At 40.2% G+C, this 18217-nt stretch overlaps 1 protein-coding gene across 1 annotated transcript in view; it reads left to right on the top strand.

Annotated features, from left to right (window-relative positions):
- The window catches only part of cacna1ha (calcium channel, voltage-dependent, T type, alpha 1H subunit a), a 206428-nt gene that overhangs the window by 127237 nt on the left and 60974 nt on the right, over nucleotides 1-18217 (top strand). Inside the window, exons 10-14 of the mRNA XM_069904861.1 lie at nucleotides 4616-4801; nucleotides 9340-9457; nucleotides 10913-11068; nucleotides 12272-12359; nucleotides 12448-12656. Of these exons, the coding sequence (XP_069760962.1) occupies nucleotides 4616-4801; nucleotides 9340-9457; nucleotides 10913-11068; nucleotides 12272-12359; nucleotides 12448-12656 (757 nt within the window). The remainder of the gene's footprint in view (nucleotides 1-4615; nucleotides 4802-9339; nucleotides 9458-10912; nucleotides 11069-12271; nucleotides 12360-12447; nucleotides 12657-18217) is intronic.

The following is an 18217-nucleotide window of genomic DNA, read 5'->3' as shown; positions in this document are numbered from 1 at the left end:
TTCATATTTATTGTCAGAGGATACACATGACATCTCATACAACCCTGAGATCCTTTTTCTTGCCGACACGGCAGAATTTCTACTTATTGGTAGTGCAAAATAACTGTACTTGAGAAAAGACGCGTACACAAAAGAGAGAATTGTAAACAAGAAGGATATGCAAACAAACTGTAATACAGAAAATAAATATTCATTACTCAATAATGTGCAAGAGTCCTTAAATGATCAGATTGATTGAGTTTGTCGTTGAGGAGTCTGATGGTGGAGGGGGAGCAGCTGTTCCTGAACCTGGTGGGTACGAGTCTTCTGGCACCTCGACCTCTTTCCTGATGCTACAGCGAGAACAGAGCGAGTGCTGGGGAGTGTGGATCCTTGATGATTGTTACTGCTCTCTGACGGCAGCGTTCCTGCAGATGTTCTTGATAGTGGGGAGGGTTTTGCCTGTGATTTACTGGGCTGTGTCCACTACCTTTTGCAGGGCTTAACGCTCAGGGGTATTGGTGTCCCCATAGTAGACCGTGATGCAGCCGGTCAGGACACTTTCCAGTAGACATCTGTGGAAGTTTGCCAAGATTTTTTTACGTCATACCAAATCTCCGCAAACTCCTGAGAAAGTAGGTTCTCAAATCTTGGTCCAAAAGATAGGTTTTAAAGGGGGAGGAAGAGGAAGAAAGTTCTAGGGAGGGACATTCAGAATGTAGGGCTTTGACAATTGAAGGCACACTGCAGCGTTGAGCACAAGGTCAGAATTAAATGACCTCAGATATCATTCAACAGTTCAGATGAAATTGATCTTAATTCCATTAAAGCTAACCTCAAACAAAAATCTAATGAGTCCAGTTTTCACTTGACCTTCTGGTAAATCTATACGGGCCCTTGGCAAGGCCATATTTCATGGTAGTTTTTGTTGAAAGGATATTCTTACAAGGGAGGGAGAGGAAACAGCAGGACTGATTTCTGGAATGGAGAGAGTGACATGAGGAGTGATCAAGGCCATTGTTTTTTGACGTTTAAGAGAAGGAGAGGAGACTGGGTAGACACCTGCAAGATTTGAACAGGACCACACAAGATAAATGCAGGAAAGATGTACCAAAACCTGGAACCCCCAATACCAAGCGTCTGGAAGTCAGGATATGGGGAATGCGCTTCAATGAATTAAATTGATTTTTTTATTGTCATATTAACCGAGATACAAAAGCTTTGTTTTGTCCACCAATCAGGCAAGCCAACATCTACCTGGTACAGCAGGTGTTGCAAGAATAAAAACTGTAGTGTTGCAATGAGTAACAGGGCAGAGTATTGAGTCACATTAAACCTGAGGGTTGGCTATAGAGTTAAAGAAAAAATTGAAGATAGCGGAAAGGAACTCTCCTCAAATCTGGAGGTGTGCATCTTCCACTTGAAGAGGGGGAGGAAAGGAGAGCATCATCAGAAATGCAATTAGGAAATTTCTTAACCCATAGGGTAATGAGACAGTGGAATCCAATGAAGGCTATATCATTCATAACAATCTGGAAAGATTTATGGTTTTTTTAATAATGAAGAGAATTGAAGGGTATTGGGGAAATGTGTCAGCAGGCCTTCTGAAGGAGATGATCTTGTTGAATGGTGGAGTGGATCTGAAGGATTCCGCCAGTCCCTACTTTCTATGTTCCAATCTTTGAGGGTAATAGAGTTTAACCTTTGTTCTGTGGTATTTTTTAAATATCATCTTGTTCATGGACACATGACCTATGTTGAAGTTCAGAAGGACATGTCAACCATTATTTTCTTCCTGTCTCCATGCTAAAACATGAAGCTGTTTATTGATCTCCACCAGTACTCATTTCTCTCCTGCTCCACTCATTATATGCCTATGACTGCGTGGCTCATTATGACAATGGCACCATATACAAATTCGCTGATGATACCCTGGTAGTGGGTTGCATATAAATGGGTGATGAGCCAGCATACAGGAGGGAGATTGAAAACCTGACTGAATGGTGCACCATCCACAACCTTGCACTCACTGTCACCAAAACCAAGGAGCTGATTGTTGACTTCAGGAAGGGAAAGCCAAAAATATACTGTCCAGTCATCATTAGGGGATCAGAGGTGGAGAGGGTGAGTAAATTCAAGTTCTTGGTAGTCACTATCTTTGAGAATCTTTCCTGGACCCAACGCACTCATGGCAAGGTGAAGAAGGCACGTCAGCACCTCTATTTCCTCAGGAGTTTAGGGAGGTTTGGTTGATACTGGAAACCCAGGAAAGTGTGCTGACCGGCTGCATCAGGGTCTGGTTTAGGGATATAAATACCCCTGAGGGTAAAGCTCTGCAAAAGGTAGTGGACAGGACATCACAGGTAAAACCTTCCCTACCATTGAGAACATCTATAGAGAATGCTGCCGTCAGAGAGCAGCAGCAATCATCAAGGATCCACATCACCCAGCGCAAGCTCTGTTCTCGCTGCTGCCATCAGGAAAGAGGTATCGTGGCCACAGGACTCATACCACCAGGTTCAGGAACAGCTGCTGCCCCTCCATCATCAGACTCCTCAATGACAAACTCAATCAGGGACTCATTTAAGGACTCTTTATTGATTTTTTTCTCTCAGTATTGCACAATTTGTTTACATTTTTTATTTGTTTGCATGTGCACATTGAGTACAGTTTTTTGCAATACCATTAAGTGGTAGTGCCCGCAGGAAAAAAGAATCTCAGGGCCGTATGTGATGCCATGTATGTACTTTGACAATAAATCTGAAACCTGAGAGCTAACTTTGATCTGCTAATATAGATGATCTTCACTCCTCCTCAAACAGGAAAGTCAATAATCATGGTTTCCATATGCAGCTGAATTATTCAAGTTTACTTATCATTCAATTGCACAAGTACAAGCCAACAAAACAGTGTTCTCTGATCCCCAGAGCAAAACATAACACACATACAGACAAGCGAAACATCAGCAGAGCTAATGTACAGATGTAAATATAAATAAGTACTGTTCAGTAAATAGTTGCATCTTAGATAGTGAGTGTGAGCCATTCACTTAGTTATTCAGCATTCTCACTGCCCGTGAGAGGAAACCATTTCTCAGCTTGGTGGAGCGGGCTCTGATACCCTTGTATCTCTGGAGAAACTCAAGTGTTAATCAATGTCTAGAATGGAGCAATTTATGGCAAAGTGGACACTTTTGATCTCTCCTTAATCACCGGTCCTTTACCCATCTGAGAAGATTGAAGTGCGAGTATTTGCTGTGCCCCTACTGGTCAACCCTGGACCTGAGTTCTCCTTAATTACAAGTCTCATCCATGTCCTCCTGTCAAAGAGAAAAAGAACCTTGCAGCATTGTTTCTCATCCTGGGGCTCTTCCTTAAAAAGAATGAAGATTATGTATCCAGCCCTTATGGGGATTGGTAGATTCTAGATAAATGTATTTTCTGGTTGCTTGAGACTTACTCTTTCAATGCCTAACTAATACATTTGTATTAAGAATAAACAGTTTAAAAAACAAGACAAATTTTACTTTATTTTCAATCACATTCCTCCCCCTGCATAGAGCTATCCAGAAGACAAACAATAACATGATAGATAATCAACCACCCCCCCCCCCCCAAAGTTTACAGCTAAAGCCTTTGACCCGGGCAATTCTTACTAAGCAGGGATGAGGAGACACTCTTAAAGAGACATTCCAAATGTGAGCGGCATCAGCCAGCTCTTCATCCTGGTGACGCCATCGCTGTTTCACATGACTTTATTCAGATAGCTGTTGCGAGCAAAGCCCGGCCAAGGCCCTCTGCTGGCTGAATATTGGCTCCCCTCTTCACCAAAGGTTTACGTGTTACTTCAGAGAACATTAACTTTTGCCATTTTAAACTTGCAAATGTTTTACCTATTATTTTATTCTTATTTATTTAAGTTTTAAATTTTTTTTTTGTCCGGTTGCTTGAGGCTGCTGGATGCTTGAATTCCATATATTGGGGGGTTTACTGTATCTGAATGGTCTGAAACAATGTTTCACTGAAACAGAGACAAATTCTGGGGTATAAAATGAGCAAAGACGTGTGTGTGTGTGTGTGTGTGTGTGTGTGTGTTTTCAGACAGAGTTATTTGCATTCTGGCAATATGCCATATGTTTTTTCAAAATGAGTGAAATGAACGAGCTGCTGGTGGATCTCAGCGGGATATGTGGAGGTGAAGGGATGGTCGAGAAACTTGCTTTTTCTGCTCTGTATCCCTCTGTTTGCAATCTCCTCTGATTCTTGAAAACGACAGGAAGAAGCAAAAGGAGATTTGCCTACTTCTTCGATGTTTCCATTCTCTTGAATTTACTTAAAAGTCTTTAAAAGGACAAAATTATTGCAAAGCACCAAGAATTTAGCAACCAGCTGTGAGCTATTAAACTGGCAGCTTTGTTTAAAAAGAAAAGAGCTTTTTCATAGCATGAAACTAGAAAATCTGCAGATGCTGGGGTTGAGGGCAATACACAAAAGTGCTGGAGAAACTCAGCAGGTCAACAACGTGGCATCCACAGGAAGTAAAGGGTGACTTTAGTATTGGGCCTTGTCAGGACTAAAAGCTTTACCTCTGCCCTCTCTTAAAAAAAACTCTGCAATAATTTTCTTGTCGTTGATAGCGTTTGGGAAATTATCGGTCAGTCCGATGGTGGTCTCTCGGTGCTGAGAACCTTCCGGCTCCTCCGGGTTCTGAAGCTAGTCCGTTTCCTGCCAGCCTTGCGGCGCCAGCTGGTGGTCCTGATGAAGACCATGGACAACGTAGCTACATTCTGCATGTTGCTCATGCTGTTTATTTTTATCTTCAGGTGAGTTATAAAAGCCTTATTTGCAATGCTAATTCCACGTCGTGTGTATTTTACTTGCAACAGCTAATTTAATCTTCCTTGCTACACCACAAAGTGACAGTGAGATAAAACCCCGCTGGTCTTATTACATCTGGGCTTAAGATGTCCACACCCTCATTTACCAGCCACCATCTTGTGGGAGAGGGGAAAGAGAGGGACAGGAAGGGGATGATGCTACAAAGTTCAAATTTATTGTACATACGTGACATCACAAGCGATTCTTGAGATTCTTTTTTTCCTGTGGGCCAGGCAGAATTTCTAATTACAGTACAATTCCAAATTCAGATTATCCGAAATCCTCAATTATCTGGCATTTTTCGGCTCTGAAAATCTTTTTGGATAATTGAGGATTTCAGAAAAATCAGAAATCCTCATTTATCCAAAGGATTTCAGAGGCAAAATTACATCATTTCACCTCCAAAAAATTTTGGATAAGTGAGGAAATCTGGAACTATCGGAAATTCTCAGTTTTCTGAAACATTTTCAGAGCCGAACTGATACGGAAGTTGAAAAAAGTTTATGGAAAAATCTCTGAGTAGAATTTTGAGTTTTTGGTGTTGGATTTATTTTATTTTATACATTGTTTTCTGGTGAGAATTAAACATTATTTAATGCCTTGTTGTTTGTTGCTGTTTAAACACTGTTCATGTGATTTCTAACTGGGCTGTTTTTAAAATAAAAAGTGACCAGTTCTCTAAAAAATATCGTTTATCCAAAATAGGCCCAATCCTGACCATTTAACGGATAATTGGAGTTGTACTGCACCAGTATCTGCAATCTATAGTCAAGAAAAAAAAATGTATACAAAATAAATAAATTTGAACAAAAGAAAGAAATTGATTGAAAACACAGAAAAGGAAATATTTAGTAATCAATAACGAGCAAAGAGTCCTTAAGCGAGTCTCTGAATGAGTCTGTTGTTCAGGGGTCTGATGGTTGAGGGGTAGCAGCTATTCCTTTTTTTAATCAATTTTATTTAATTGTTTGCATCATTACAGGAAAAAAATGAATAGAAAATTAATCAAATATCCATAACCAATGATACAAAAAACTTTTATATTTTTCTCCCCATCTCCCCTTCCACCCTAAAGTAAGAAAAAGAGAGAAAAGAAAGAAAAACCTGCCATTTAATATTAATATGGGCAGCGACCATCATTAATTGTTATTAAAAATTACTAATTAAGAGTGGATAAGAGAGAAGAAGTGGATGGAAAATTATCCATAAAATCCATATATGGTTTCCAAATGCTATAAAAATTTTCAACTCGATTCCTTAAACTATACGTAAATTTTTCCAAAGGAATACAATTTTGCATCTCATTATATCATCTACTTAGTAACACTTCTCTCTCATCTTGCCATGATATCGCTAGACATTTCTTTGCAGTCAGCAATACTTAAAAATTTTTCTTGGTATTTGTCTAATTTCAATTTTATATAATTTTCATAAATATCTCCAAGTAAAAATATTCTTGGATCCTTTGGTATTTTTATCTTCATAATTTGCTCTAATAATAAACTCAGTTCATTCCAAAACCTTTCCACTTTTTCACAAGACCACACTGAATGCAAAAAAGTCCCTATTTCTTTCACACTTCGAAAACACTTATTTGAGTAATTAGGATTAAGTCAATTTAACTTTTATGGAGTTTAATACAATTGATGAAGAAAATTATATTGAACCATTTGATATCTAACATTTACTGTATTCGTAACACTTTCATAACATAATTTTGACCAAATCTCCTCCTGAATTTGTATATTTAAATCTTTCTCCCATCGGATTTTTGATTTATATAAATCTTTTTTTCTTTCCAGTCTCTTGTAATTTTATATACATATTAGTAATAAATTTCTTAACAACAAATATATCTGTTATTGTATCTTCAAACTGACTTTGTTTATGGAGTCTCAAATCTGCTCCCAGTCTCCTTTTCAAATACTATTTTAATTGATAAATATATAAAAATTGTATTATTATGTATATTGTACAGCTAATCCTGAACCTGGACATACGAGTCCAGTGGCCCCTCTACCCTCTTTCCTGCTCCTCATTTATACAAAATGAAGAACAGGACACTGAGCCTCTCGCCATTTGAGAAGGTCCTAGCCGATTGTAATCCCAACCCCCAATCCCCTCTACTCCCCACCACCCCCCCCCCCCCCCCAAATAGCCTTTAATTCCCTTGCTTGTCTATCAGTGCCTTCCACTGCCCTGACAGGAAGGGAGTTTCAAAGACTCCTGACCCTCTCAGAGAATTTTTTTTTAAATAAACGTGATTAAAAATTTCTAGATTCTCCCACATGATAAAACATTGTGCATTTCAATCATCCCCTCTCGTTCTTGCAAACTCCAACAACTATTAACCTATCCGCTGCAACTTTATGGGACAGCTCACGCATTGCAGATGTTAGATATTCTCTGAATTGCTTCCTTAAATACATGTACATAATTTAACTACATCTGGAACTAGTATAACTGAGGCATAAAATGAAACATTTGTGTTCAATTTCCCAAACAATGAAAGGTTCCATCCTATTAGTTTTCCCGTACACCTGCCATTTTTTCTGGCTAAGCACCGAGAATCCCCAGATCCCTCAGCCTTCAGCCATATCATCCTGGGGTGGGGGGGGGGGGGGGGAGGATAGAAAATGGGGATAATTACTTCAGAGATAATGCCTTCTAATCTTCTCCAGCTCCTGAAATCTGTTCAGTAGGTCATTTCAAGGGTGAAAGACTGAGATGGGTAAGCAGAGGTTCTAAAAACACACTGAAATGCTGGAGGAACTCTCCCAGTCTTGCACTGTCCATAGGAGGTAAAGGTAAATAACTGATGTTTCGGGCCTGAGCCCTGATGGCTGAGTTCCTCCAGCATTTCTGTGTGTTTTTACTACAATCACAGTGTCTGCATTCTCTCTGTTTTCCCCTGGAGCTGGCTCAATAGCTGCCCAACCTGCTGAGAGCTTCATAATTTGCCCTAATAATAAACTCAATTCATTCCAAAACCTTTCCACTTTTTCACAAGTCCACACTAAATGCAAAAAGAGTCCCTGTTACTATTTTTTTCCCTGTTTTCAGTAAACGCATTGACCAAGTGGGTATAGTCAAAATATTTCCACAATTGAAGGAATGGCTAGAAGCCATCGGCAACAGACCCAGTAGGGAATCCAGTTGAGATGCCTTTATCCAAAGAGCAGTGAGATTTTAAGAATCATTCCCAAAGAGAGTGGTTGAAGCAACAAACCTAGATCTATGTGGTAGGAGGCTGGACTAGCATATGGGTGGAAAGAACATAGAGGACAAAGCAAATGGTTTCAGATGAAGAAAGGTTCGAATGGAGCATGAACTCCTGCCCAAATTGGGAGCAGGAGAAGGCCATTTGGCCCTTCAGGTTTGCTGTACCATTCACTATGAGTATGGCTGATCATCTATTTCAACTCTACATTCCCACATCCCCAGGTTTCTTTTGCATCTAGAAACTTATCCTCCTCCTTCTTAAATATATTCAGCATCTTGATCTCCGTAGCAGCAAATCCCACAGGCTTAAGTGGAGACATTTCCCCTCATCTTGGTCTGAAATTTCTTGCCCTGTAACCTGAGACTGTGATCCCTTGACCTAAGGAGTGTTAGCTGGCCTATTTCTGTTTGGAATTTCTCTTTGTCATTCTATTTCCAGCCAAGGAAATCTCAGCCATCAGAAGTTTTTGTTAAAAATATTTTTAAATTGAATTTGAATTTCAACATAACGCATGGTAACAGGCCCTTTAGCCCGTGCTTCCCAATTGACCTCTACCCCTGGTACATTTTTTGAATGGTGGGAGGAAACCATTGCACCCAGACACCCACGCAGACATGGGGAGAACTGCAAACTCCTTACAGACAGCACAGGATTCGAACCACAGTCCCAATCGGAGGTACTGTGTCAGCGTCGCACTAACCACTGCACTAACTGTGCTGCCCCTATGACCCATCCCTGTCCCAATCAGATTCAGATTTCATCTTCATTGTCAAAGTACATATATGACTTTACATACAACCCTGAGATTCTTTATCCTATGGGCACGGAAGAATTACCACTAATTGGTAGTACCCAAAAAAAACTGTACACAGTGTAAACTTGTGAACAAATAAAAGAAGTGTAAACAGATAGCCAATGTAAACAAACTGGCTGTGCAATACAGAGAAAAGAAAAGAAAATCAATAAAATGAACAAGTAAGCTGTTGGAGGGGGTAGCAGCTGTTCCTGAACTTGGTGGTGCGAGTCCCGTGGCACCGGTACCTCTTTCCTGATGGCAGAAGCAACTAATCAATCAAGAACCAATCCAGATTCATCTTTGTAGGAGAGGTCCCATGTTATTTTTAAATATTCCCTTCTCTATCTTTGATGACGTGAGACTCACTTTAAAAGGGTTATTGAGCTCCTGATAAAATGTTTGTTGGCTGGTACCTTGTTTTGCTATTCCTAATGTTGTAAAGGTTATTCTGCTTCGACACACAGTATTCTGGGAATGCACCTGTTTGGATGTAAATTCAGCCTGAGAACTGAGAGTGGAGACACTATTCCTGACAGAAAGAATTTTGATTCTTTATTGTGGGCGATTGTCACTGTGTTCCAGGTGAGACTCTTCCTGAAAAGTGGAATTGCTCTATTGCACGTCACGGTGAGATATTAGAAAATAAGTTACCTAGTTGCGACAAATTTACAACACAGCTTTTTGTTAGATTGATATCACTTACATGCAGCAGGTAGATGTTCATTTTTAATTATTCTAGACAACACATCTTTTCAATATGTTTTCTTCCTGGGAAAAAAAATTGTGATTAAGTTGAACACAAGATAATTTCACATTTGCTGTATCATGTAGGAAGTTGGAGAAACATTAAATGAACTTTTATTGGATTTAACATGTTTAATCGCATAATGATGCTGACCCATTGCGCTAGTTCAACTGGCGTAAAAATGTTTTGCCGCTGATTTTCGTTTGTACTCAACATCTGATGCCTCTGGTGTCAGTGACCAACAATAGTAGGCCAGCATTGATGGATTCCAGTTGCCCCAATACCACTTTTCCAGGGTCGCCATGTCCTGGTGAAACCTTTCACCCTGTTCATCACTGACTGCACAGAGATCAGCCGGGAAGGAATCCAAGTAAGAATGCAGAAAATGAATTTTCAATGACATGTAGCACTTCATGGTTTTGTACTCTTGAAGCAGACTTAAAATGTGACAGGAATTCACAAAAATAGGTTTTATCTAAAAAATCGGTACATGATAGGAATTTTTAAGGTGATTTTTCGTCCATAAAATATACCCTTTGTTATAACCATATAACAATTACAGTACAGAAACAGGCCATCTCGGCCCCTCTCGTCTGCACCGATTTAAGTGATCTCCTCTAGTCCCACTTACTTGCTCCCTGTCCATAACCCACCAATCCCTGCACATCCATGCACTCATCTAACCTTCTCTTAAATGACAAAATTGACCCTGTTGCAACCACCTTTTCCAGAAGGTCATTCCACTCAGCCACCACTCTCTGAGTGAAGAAGCTTCCTCTCATGTTACTTCTAAACTTTTTCCCCCTAACCCTTAACTTATGACCCCACATTCCAATCTCATCTAGCTTCGAGGGGAAGAGTCCATTCACAACTACTCTGTCAATCCCCTCATTATTTTAAATACCTCTATCAAATCCCCCCTCAACTTTCTATAGTCCAATGAATAAAGACCCAGTCTACTCAATGTTTCTCCATATTCTAGATGCTGCAATCCAGGCAACATTTTAGTAAATCTTTTCTGTACCCTCTTTACCTTATTGATATCCTTCCTATAATTTGGGGAACAGAACTGCTCACAATATTCCAAATCTGTTATAATTTTGCAATAATGTATTTTAACTCAACTTGTGGCTTTGCATTAAGGGACCTATGTGGATGTGGTGTGATGTGTGCGCACACCAGCATGTGGTTTACATGCTATCGGTGCCCCAGCATTCTGTGCTGGCAATCCAGAACAGGAGGCTGAGGGATTTCAAACAACCCCACAGTAATGTCAATTTCTCTGTCCTCAGATTCTTACTCAGGAGGATTGGAATGTGGTCCTCTATAATGGAATGGCTTCCACCTCACCTTGGGCAGCCCTCTACTTTGTGGCATTAATGACTTTTGGAAACTATGTTCTTTTCAACTTATTAGTAGCTATTCTTGTGGAAGGCTTCCAAGCAGAGGTACGTTGTTTGCAAGACTTTTTTTTATATAAGTTTCTGCTCTCACCTGATATTTTCCCAATGGGTTTCAGGCTTTGACTGTTGTATTTCTGCCAGTCCCCATCTGTTGTGTTCAGAATAGGTTTGACAGGTTCAAAGAGAATCAAGACTGGGCGCATGTTATCAACAAACAGTAGACTTTATTTACGAACAGGGGAAGTCACAAAAGAGCCTACTCTCACACAGACTAACTCAGAATAATACACAAATAACGACACATCAGGTGCAAATAAATCCTTGTGCCGTTGAGAGCTTGTCTTTAGGCTCCTGTACCTTTTCTCCGATGGTAGCAGAGTGAAGAGGGCCTGGCCTGGGTGGTGGGGGTCTTTGAGGATGGAGGCTGCTATTTTAAGACACACCACTGGGTGAAATCAAGGGAACCCGTGAACTCATTATGCTTTCTATTCCGAGAATAATAAGTTACCTCTCATGAAAAGTCAAAATTAAATCTGCAGATGCTGTAAATGCAAAATAAAAATCAAAGATATGTAAATATCCAGCAGGTTTAGCTGTATTTGTGGGATGAGAAACAGAGGTAACTGTTCTACTACATTTTACAACTACAGGTAGCTTGGTTTCTTTCCACCTCATCAGTCATTTATCTGTCCTATTGGCTCAGCATCTTTGTTTATTCCCCTTATTATCTTTCTTTTTTTTCTTACGGCAGTGGAGGACTCACACATTCTGACCTGCCAGGCACACACATAGTCCTGCTCTGCATTTCACAATTCCTATGTTCTTTTGTTTATGTTCTCACTCTCTCGTTTCCCATTCACTCATTGGCCAGGTCATCTTATTTACAGCTTACTTCCTCTTCCCCAACCTTATCGCCCCAGTTTTACCTTAATCTCCCTCGCCCAACCTTCCTGCAGTTTTACAAGCTTCTGTGGCCTTGAGACATTAACTCTGTGGCCCTTCCTCTTCCATCTTTATGTGGGCTATTTTCCCTCAAACCTGAAGCAGGGTCTCGAAGCATCAGCTGTCCCTTTGTCTCCACAGATGCTGGCCAACTCGTTGTTCTCTTTAGCTCTATCTTCCAACATCTGAGCCCCTCGTGTCTCCATTTTCGTGCCCCCGCCCCCCCCCCCCACCACAGATGAGACCTGGCTGAATGTTCCCACCATTCTGTGTCGTAAACTTTACATAAATAATTCAATGTTTCAGGGAGATGCCAACAGATCAGAATCAGATGAAGAGAAGACGTCAACTAATTTTGAGGATGAGTGTGAACGATTTAAGGATCCTTCTCCTGGTGAGAGTGTTGTCATTGATTCATGGGCCAAGAAATCTTCCATTCACAATTGCTGCCTTTGTATAAATGCCTGTTCTGCTTTCCACAGAATTAAAAATGTATTCAGTCATCATGAGGTCCAACGGGCAGCTGGATTCACGCAGCAGCATTCCACCGCCGATTATCATGCGGACTGCTGCGACCCCTATGCCGACACCAAAGAGTTCACCTTATACGGATTCGGTTCATGCTTACACAGAATCCAGGAGGACCAGCAGTGCTTCCATTGATCCATTGACTTATGACCAGAGATCTTTGGTGAGCTGCGGATTTGTAGATCACTGTGGGACTTGGGCCAAGCGCAGGCAGATGGGATTAGCTTGAGCAGACAACATTGTTGATGTGGGCATGTTGGGCCACGTGGTCTGTTTCCGTGTTGTATATCTCCATGACGCTAGTTTCATCATTGAGCATTATTAACAAATGTAAAGGTGCTTAAATTCTACATTAATAGAATTAATGTAAAAACGGTTGGCTGCACGGATGATGCAACGCCTTTACAGTAAGAGCAAGCGGGACTAGGGTTTGAATCCCATGCTATCTGTGAGGAGTTTTTAGGTTCTCCCTATGTCTGTGTGGGTTTTCCCCGGAGGGCTCTGGTTTCCTCCCGCCATTTGAAACGTACCGGGGGTGTAGATTAATTGGGTGTAAATTGGGCGGCACGGGCTCGTGGGTCGAAATGGCCTGTTACCATGTTGTATGTCTAAAATGCTGGAGAAACTCTGCAGGCCAAACAGTGTTCTTTATATAGCAAAGGTAAAAATACATAACCAATGTTTTGGACCTGAGCTCTTCTTCAAGGTGTGAGCAAAATGAAGGCAGAAACCAAAACAAAATGGTGGGAGGGAAGGGCAGGGGGATATTTGGGATAAAAAGAAGTGTCCAAGAGGAGGAAGAAAGACTTGAAGCACGATAAGAAGAAGCCCCTTGGCCCTCCCTTCCCCACCATCATGTGCCTGCCTACATTTTGTTCATACTTTGATGAAGGGCTCAAACCTGAAACGTTGGTTATGCACCTTTATCTTTGCTAGATAAAGTGCACTGTTTAATCTGCTGACATGCTCCAGCATTGTGTTTTACTACAATCATGGTGTCTACAGACTTTAGAGTTTTACTCCAAACATGATTAATGTTTCAGAGGCTTGTTAAGTTGCAGGGAAGGTGGAGGGAAGAGATATCTGATAGGGTAAAACACGAGGAAGCAGCTTATCCCCCATGGTTGAAACAATTCAGGGTCAATGAACAAAGATCACTTATGTCTCCCTTCCCTCTATTGACGACCTTCATCGGGACCGTTGCTTAAATAAGGCTCAAAGAATTATTGAGGATCCCTTCCATCCATCACAGAATATGCTTGACCTTTTCCCATCAATAAGAAAGAACAGGAGCATCAAAATCATGACTGCCAGACTGGGAAATAGATTCTTCCCGCAAGCTGTGGGATTGATGAATGGTATTAATGAAACTGGGTAAAATATCCCCAAATTAGCGCAATGCTATGTCTTGTCTGAAGCTGTAAATGCAGAATAATTCCCTGAGGAACCAGAGACTGATGGATGAAAATGTCAGAAATGCTGGAGCAGTGTCGAAGGTTAAGGACCATAAGAACGGAGTGGGAGTGAGGCGGAGATTTAAAGTGACAAGGTACTAAATGCTAGGAGTCAATAATTTTAACGTATTGCTCGTGGAGGAACTATGTTTAATGGTCTGTGATATTTTGTGCAGTTTTAATCAAATACAACTACTTTTCCAGTAGATGTTTGCAATTCTTAGACGAAGCCACTTGACTCTGTCTAATTTACCATAATCTCATTCTCCCGATTGTGAAAGACAAATAGTTTGTTCGGAGAACCTGCTGCGGAAAAGGCCTCACTCAGTTCTTTCGTGAGAAATTCTCCCAAGCCATCAACGCACTGTTTGAACACCATCTGTTTGAACAGAGCAATGGAGTTGAAGTAATTGCAAGTGCAGCATGGATAGATTAATAATTGTTATTTAAGCTGTGTTCCGTCGGTGTTGAGCTAAGTGACACTTCCTAGCCAAATTACCAGTGATATTATCAAAGAAAGCAAGAATAAATCCTTCTGTGACTGATGCACCACTCAGGAATGCCTCTTAACACTTCACTTGTAATAAGCTCTTTGGAAAAGCGCTAATTGTTTTCATGTTATTAGACAAATTATACTGAAGCAAAGTATTGGGAAATTGGAATAAAAGCAGATCGTACTGGGAAAATTTAACATGTCAGAAGAGAGAAACTATCTTAACTCAGTGGATCAAATGTTACGAACAACAAGTAGTCAGAAGCTAGAGTGTCCTGGACTGTATTGGTGATGCTCAGGAGACCCAATCTTTGAATAGTGCCTTTGGATGTTTGATTATGCATCCATGAGATATGCTTTGACCTTTAGCTCTCACAGGGCAGCACACTCACTCTTTCTTTCTTTTACAATCTTTTTATTAATCATGTTATAGGCAAACAAATCATGCGGAGAATAGGAAGGAGAAAAGTATCATAAGTATATAACATATTGCATTCCACCACAATTAACGAATATGTTCTCGTCTCCTCAAACTGAAATCTTTAAAATAAGAAAAGAAAAAAAATTATTATATAAAACCCCACCTAATCTAAGGGAAAAAAACTGGGCAGCCTCTCCTGAGAATTTATTAATAAAATATAATCACTAATAAAGAGAAAAAATATAAAATTAAATATAGTCCAGAAGAGAAAATAATTCTACAAACTCAGTCATGTGGAAATGATGTATAAAAGGACACCAAGTCTCTTCAAATTTAACAGAAGTATTAAAAGTACAACTCTAACTCTTTCTGAACTTAAGCGTGACATAATTTGAGAGAGCCAAAGAAGGTGGATTAGAATCTTTCCATTTAAATAGAATGGCTCTTCCAGCCAACAGTGTAGAAAAGGCTACAACCTGATGTGTGGAAGTGGGAACTCCTTCCACTTCTGGAACTATAATTCCAAAAATAGCAGTCAATGGGTAACTAATGTCCAGTATAAATGACAAAATCTTAAAAATATCTATCCAATACCTCTCTAACTTCAGACATGACCAAAACATACAAGTTAGAGAAGCCACTTCAGAATTACATCTATCACAAATAGGACTGACATTAGAAAAAAATGTGGGCCAATTTGTCTTTCGACATATGAGCCCAAAGTACCACTTTGAACTGAATCAAAGAATGGCGAGCACATATTGAAGAGGTATTAACCAATCTAAAAATCTTCTCCCATTATTCCTCTGGAAGATGTAACTGAAGTTCCTCTTTGCAGGCCCTTTTAATTTTGTCATTAGAATTTGATTGCAACCTTAATAACTTATTATAAATATTACCTATTAAACCCTTATAAGAAGAGTTCAATAGAAAAAAGTGTCAACCAAATCCAGTTGGTACAATGAGCACACACTCTCAATGAGTGCTCAAGTTCAGAGTAGGTTTTCTGATTGAGTCATAGAATTTTTTATTTAAGCACAGAAACAGGCCTTTCAGCCAACAGCATTCATGCTGGCCTCTTTGCCCATCTACCCCAATCATTTGCCCATTTTAGGCCTGTGTCTGTCGATACCTTTCCTATTTCAGTGCCTATCTGGATGTCTCTTAAACATAGCGATTGTATCCGACTCCTCTGACAGTGTGTTGTCAATATCAATCACTCACTATAAAAAATATCTTTAATCTCAGATCCATTTGGAAACTCCTTCCTCTCACTTTATTTCTCTGCCTTCTTGATTTTACCATGCAAATAAAATCTTCACAATATACCCTATCCATACCTCTGATACAGTTTGTGTATGATCTGTTCACTATTGCTTTGACTGGATGCAGACTAGGAGATTGCTTCATTGAGCATCTTAGCTCTGTGTATGGGGATCTATCAGTGACCACTCATTTCAATTCCCTGCCTCATTCCCACGCTGCCATGACTATCCATGCACGGCCAGACAGACCACCCACATATTCCATCTGGGAACCCTCAACGGATGGCATTAACATCGACTTCTCTGATTTCAGTTAGTTCCCGACCACCCCCCTCCCCCACCCGCACCATCTCTCCCTATTTCTCCTTCAAGCTTTCTCTCTCACCTTTTTTCTGTCTCCTTTCCTCCAGTTCTTCATTCACAGAGCCACCCCCTCCCCCAAATCAATTCTCATATCTCCTCTCCTGTCCTCTTATCCATGCTCCATTATCACCTGATGTCTGTGGGTCTGTGCTCCTCCCCCTGCCCTTAGGTACCTTCTCCCTTGCCTTTTAATTCAGGGACCTGTCTACTTTTTACCCACACCTTAAAGAAAGGCTCAGGCCTGAAACATCAGTTATGTATCTTCTATGGATGCTGGAAGACCTGCTGAGTTTCTGTGTTTTTACCTTCTGCTTTGACTGTTATAGTTTCTACATTTTCTTGTCCATTTTCCAACATCCCTCCTTCATCATTTCCATTCAAAGCAGATCGTAGTCATACAAGACAGCAGGAAATGCACTTCAAAAATAAGTCATTATCTGTCAAGCTCTTTGGGATAGATGAGAAGTTGAAGCCAATTCCATAATTGCAATTGTTTCTTTCATGGATTCAATGACGAGGTAATTCATTGTTGAATATGCTAAGTAATTACCTTGTATTTGAGACTAGAGCTTTTAAAGCCAAATGACTGCTTATCTTGTGTGTACATAATATTGCTTTGCATTGTTGATACAGAATAACAAGACTAAACAATGGAATAAAATTCAATAGAAAGAGCCTCAAAACATTGAGGTCATGAAGGATATAATGTGGTACCACATTATATTTTTTCATTACTAGCTCGGCACTCTTGCTGATTTATCCTCTCCACAAAAATTTTAAATTTAGACAAACTGCACGGTAACAGGGCCTTTTGGCCCATGAGCCTATGCCGCCCAATTACATCTCCCGGTATGTTTTGAAAGGTTGGAGGAAACTCACGCAGACACAGGGAGTGCCTACAAAATCCTTACAGAGACAGTCAGATTCAAACCTAACTCTGTAACAGTGCTGGGTTAACTAATCGTGCTGCCCAAATTTCTGCAAATAAATGTAAAATGTAATGCAGATATAAATATTATGTTGGAGACATGTTTTATTCCAAAGATTTGAGGAAGAAATACTGGTGCCTCCTTGACTAATAAAACTGATCAATCTCTCAAACAGTATATAATTCATAAGTAATAAAACCTGTCACATAAAGTTTAAGAGCAAGGATCTGCCATTCAATAAAATCATGTTAAACGTACACAAGAGCACCAATTCCTGTTCCATTGCCACTAAGGCAGAGCACCGCAGATTCCCACTTGCTGGTAGGTTTAATTGACCACTGTCCATTACCCCTCATGGTTCGCTGATGGCTGGAAAATTTAGGTGGGGGAAGGGATCAGTTGTTGGACCTGCAAGAAAAAAAATAGATCACAATAAGTGGGTGATTGGGACCAATGGGGTTGCTCTAGGTGCTGGGATGGACTCAATGGGCCAAATGGCCTTCTAATGTCATCAGGAAATGTAAGAAAAGAAGCTTATGTTTTATTTTTGCTTGGCTTAGGCCTCAAATATCCAGCAAGCTGTCCTGAATATTTTCATTCCCTCTACAAATTCTACATATTTACAGCCTTCCAAAGTTACCACACTTCGATATGTCTTTATACATATATACTCTGTGTGTGTGCGTGTGTGTGTGTGTGTGTGTGTATTAATACTGTGTATGTGTGTGTGTTTGTGTGTATTAATACTGTGTATGTGTGGGATGGATATATGGGCACACGCACGCACACTCAACCCCCC

Source organism: Narcine bancroftii, chromosome 12 (assembly GCF_036971445.1).
Source record: "Narcine bancroftii isolate sNarBan1 chromosome 12, sNarBan1.hap1, whole genome shotgun sequence".
Lineage (NCBI taxonomy): Eukaryota > Metazoa > Chordata > Chondrichthyes > Torpediniformes > Narcinidae > Narcine > Narcine bancroftii.
The sequence above is the reverse complement of the archived record's forward strand: the minus strand, read 5'-3'. Positions and strand labels throughout refer to the sequence as shown.